Source organism: Camponotus floridanus, unplaced genomic scaffold, assembly GCF_003227725.1.
Source record: "Camponotus floridanus strain SB8 unplaced genomic scaffold, Cflo_v7.5 scaffold385, whole genome shotgun sequence".
In the NCBI taxonomy this organism is placed as follows: Eukaryota; Metazoa; Arthropoda; class Insecta; order Hymenoptera; family Formicidae; genus Camponotus; species Camponotus floridanus.
Genome location: NW_020229531.1, coordinates 24,850 through 26,656, shown reverse-complemented (window position 1 = coordinate 26,656; position 1,807 = coordinate 24,850). Strand labels below are relative to the sequence as shown.

The window sequence follows — 1,807 nt, the reverse complement described above, 5'->3', positions numbered from 1 at the left end:
TCAAGAATATTATAATAAGAATACATACGGTTATTATAAACGGTTAATTATAAAAAAGAATAGATATTATGTAATATTGGGTTGTCCGGAAAGTCCGTGCGGATTTTTAAGCAAAATTCGAATGAAAAAATTTTGTTGTTAAAAGTTATTTCATTCTGTGATATATGCACCATTATTTTGCACAATACTTTTCCATCTTTCGGGTAATTTCATAATTCCTCTCTCATAGAAGTCTTGGGTTTTTTCGGCGAAGAAGCTGTCCAAGTAGTTTTTGAGGAGTTGCAAAGAAGCAAAGTTCAAACCATTAATTGAGTTTTATAGCGACCGAAATAAATGAAAATCCGAGGGTGCAATGTCGGGGGAATACGGTGGATGAGGCAAAACATCCCAGCCAAACGCCAATAATTTTTGGCGAGTCTGCAAACTTGCATGAGGTCTGGCGTTATCATGATGAAAAACGACGCCTTTCCTATTGATCAATTCCGGACACTTTTTGGCGATTTCTATCTTCAATTTATCCAACTGTGAACAGTACTTGTCCGAATCGATGGTTTCGTTGTCCGGTAGTAGTTCATAATATACTATCCCCTTCCAATTCCACCAAATGCAGAGCATTACCTTTTTCGGATGTAAGCCTGCCTTCGAAGTGGTTAATGGCGGTTCACCTCGCTTGCTCCACGACCTTTTACGCTCGACATTATTATAAATTATCCACTTTTCGTCGCCTGTTATGATGCGTTTTAAAAATGAATCGTATTCATTGCGTTTGTATAGCAAATCGCTGATGGAAATGCGGTCAATACGATTTTTCTCAGTTAAGTCGTGCGGCACCCAAACATCAAGCTTTTTTACCATCTGGAGCTTGTTTAAATGTTCGGAAACAGTTGATTTGCCAATGTTTAACCTCGCTGCGATTTCCCGAACTGTGATCTGCCGCTCGGAATCGATTAAAGCTGTTATTTGGTCGACATCAGTGGTGACTGGCCGACCAGAGCGAGGAGCATCTTCAATATTCATTTCTCCTGAACGAAATTTAGCAAACCACTTCTGACACATGCGATCACTTACGGCATCTTCCCCGTATACGGCACATATTTTTTTTCGAGTTTGTGTCGCGTTCTTTCCTTTACGGAAATAAAAAAGCATTATGCATCGAAAAAACACGTTATTTCCTTCCATCTCTAAACTAATGTCAAGTAAAAAGTTTTTAATTTATTGGGATAATTAATATCACTAAGTATGCGTTGAAATGTCACTAATCAAAACACGAAAGCATTTGACATATCACATCGACATAAACTTGTAAAATTCGCCTTTGAACGACATCTATTGAGAAATCCGCACGAACTTTCCGGACAACCCAATACATACTGTAATTATAAAAAATAGATACTATAATGGAATACATAAAGAATACTATAATTAACAAAATCATAAGATTATTGGCATGTAATTATAAAATATCTCTCTGATGTACGTTTCTTTTATTTGTGATATAATGACTTTTGTATTACCAATAAAATGCTACAAAAGAATAATACATATAGACAAATATTTTAATGTAATTACTAATGTTATTGCGAAATACCCACTAAGTATTATAATATTTTTAAATAGATGCCATAAGTTTACAAATAAGTATTTGACGAAAGATATTAAAAATTTATATGAATAAATATAAATTCTGAACATCATGGTGATGTTCAGAATTAATATTTATAATTTATATAGATATAAATTTTTAATATCTTTTGTCAGATACTTATTTGTAAACTTATGGCATCTATTTAAAAATATGATGCTTAGT

The 1,807-nt window shown here is 33.8% G+C and overlaps 1 protein-coding gene across 1 annotated transcript; it reads right to left on the bottom strand.

Annotated features, from left to right (window-relative positions):
- Positions 1-315: 315 nt before the first annotated feature.
- LOC112638843 (histone-lysine N-methyltransferase SETMAR-like) lies at positions 316-1,017 on the bottom strand. Its single transcript, XM_025411237.1, has one exon. The coding sequence runs from the start codon at positions 1,015-1,017 to the stop codon at positions 316-318; it is 702 nt and encodes a 233-aa protein (XP_025267022.1).
- Between the last annotated feature and the right edge of the window lie 790 nt (positions 1,018-1,807).

Bases quoted from the DNA above. Each gene is read 5' to 3' on its own strand.
- LOC112638843 (XM_025411237.1), bottom strand. From the start codon at position 1,017: ATGAATATTGAAGATGCTCCTCGCTCTGGTCGGCCAGTCACCACTGAT.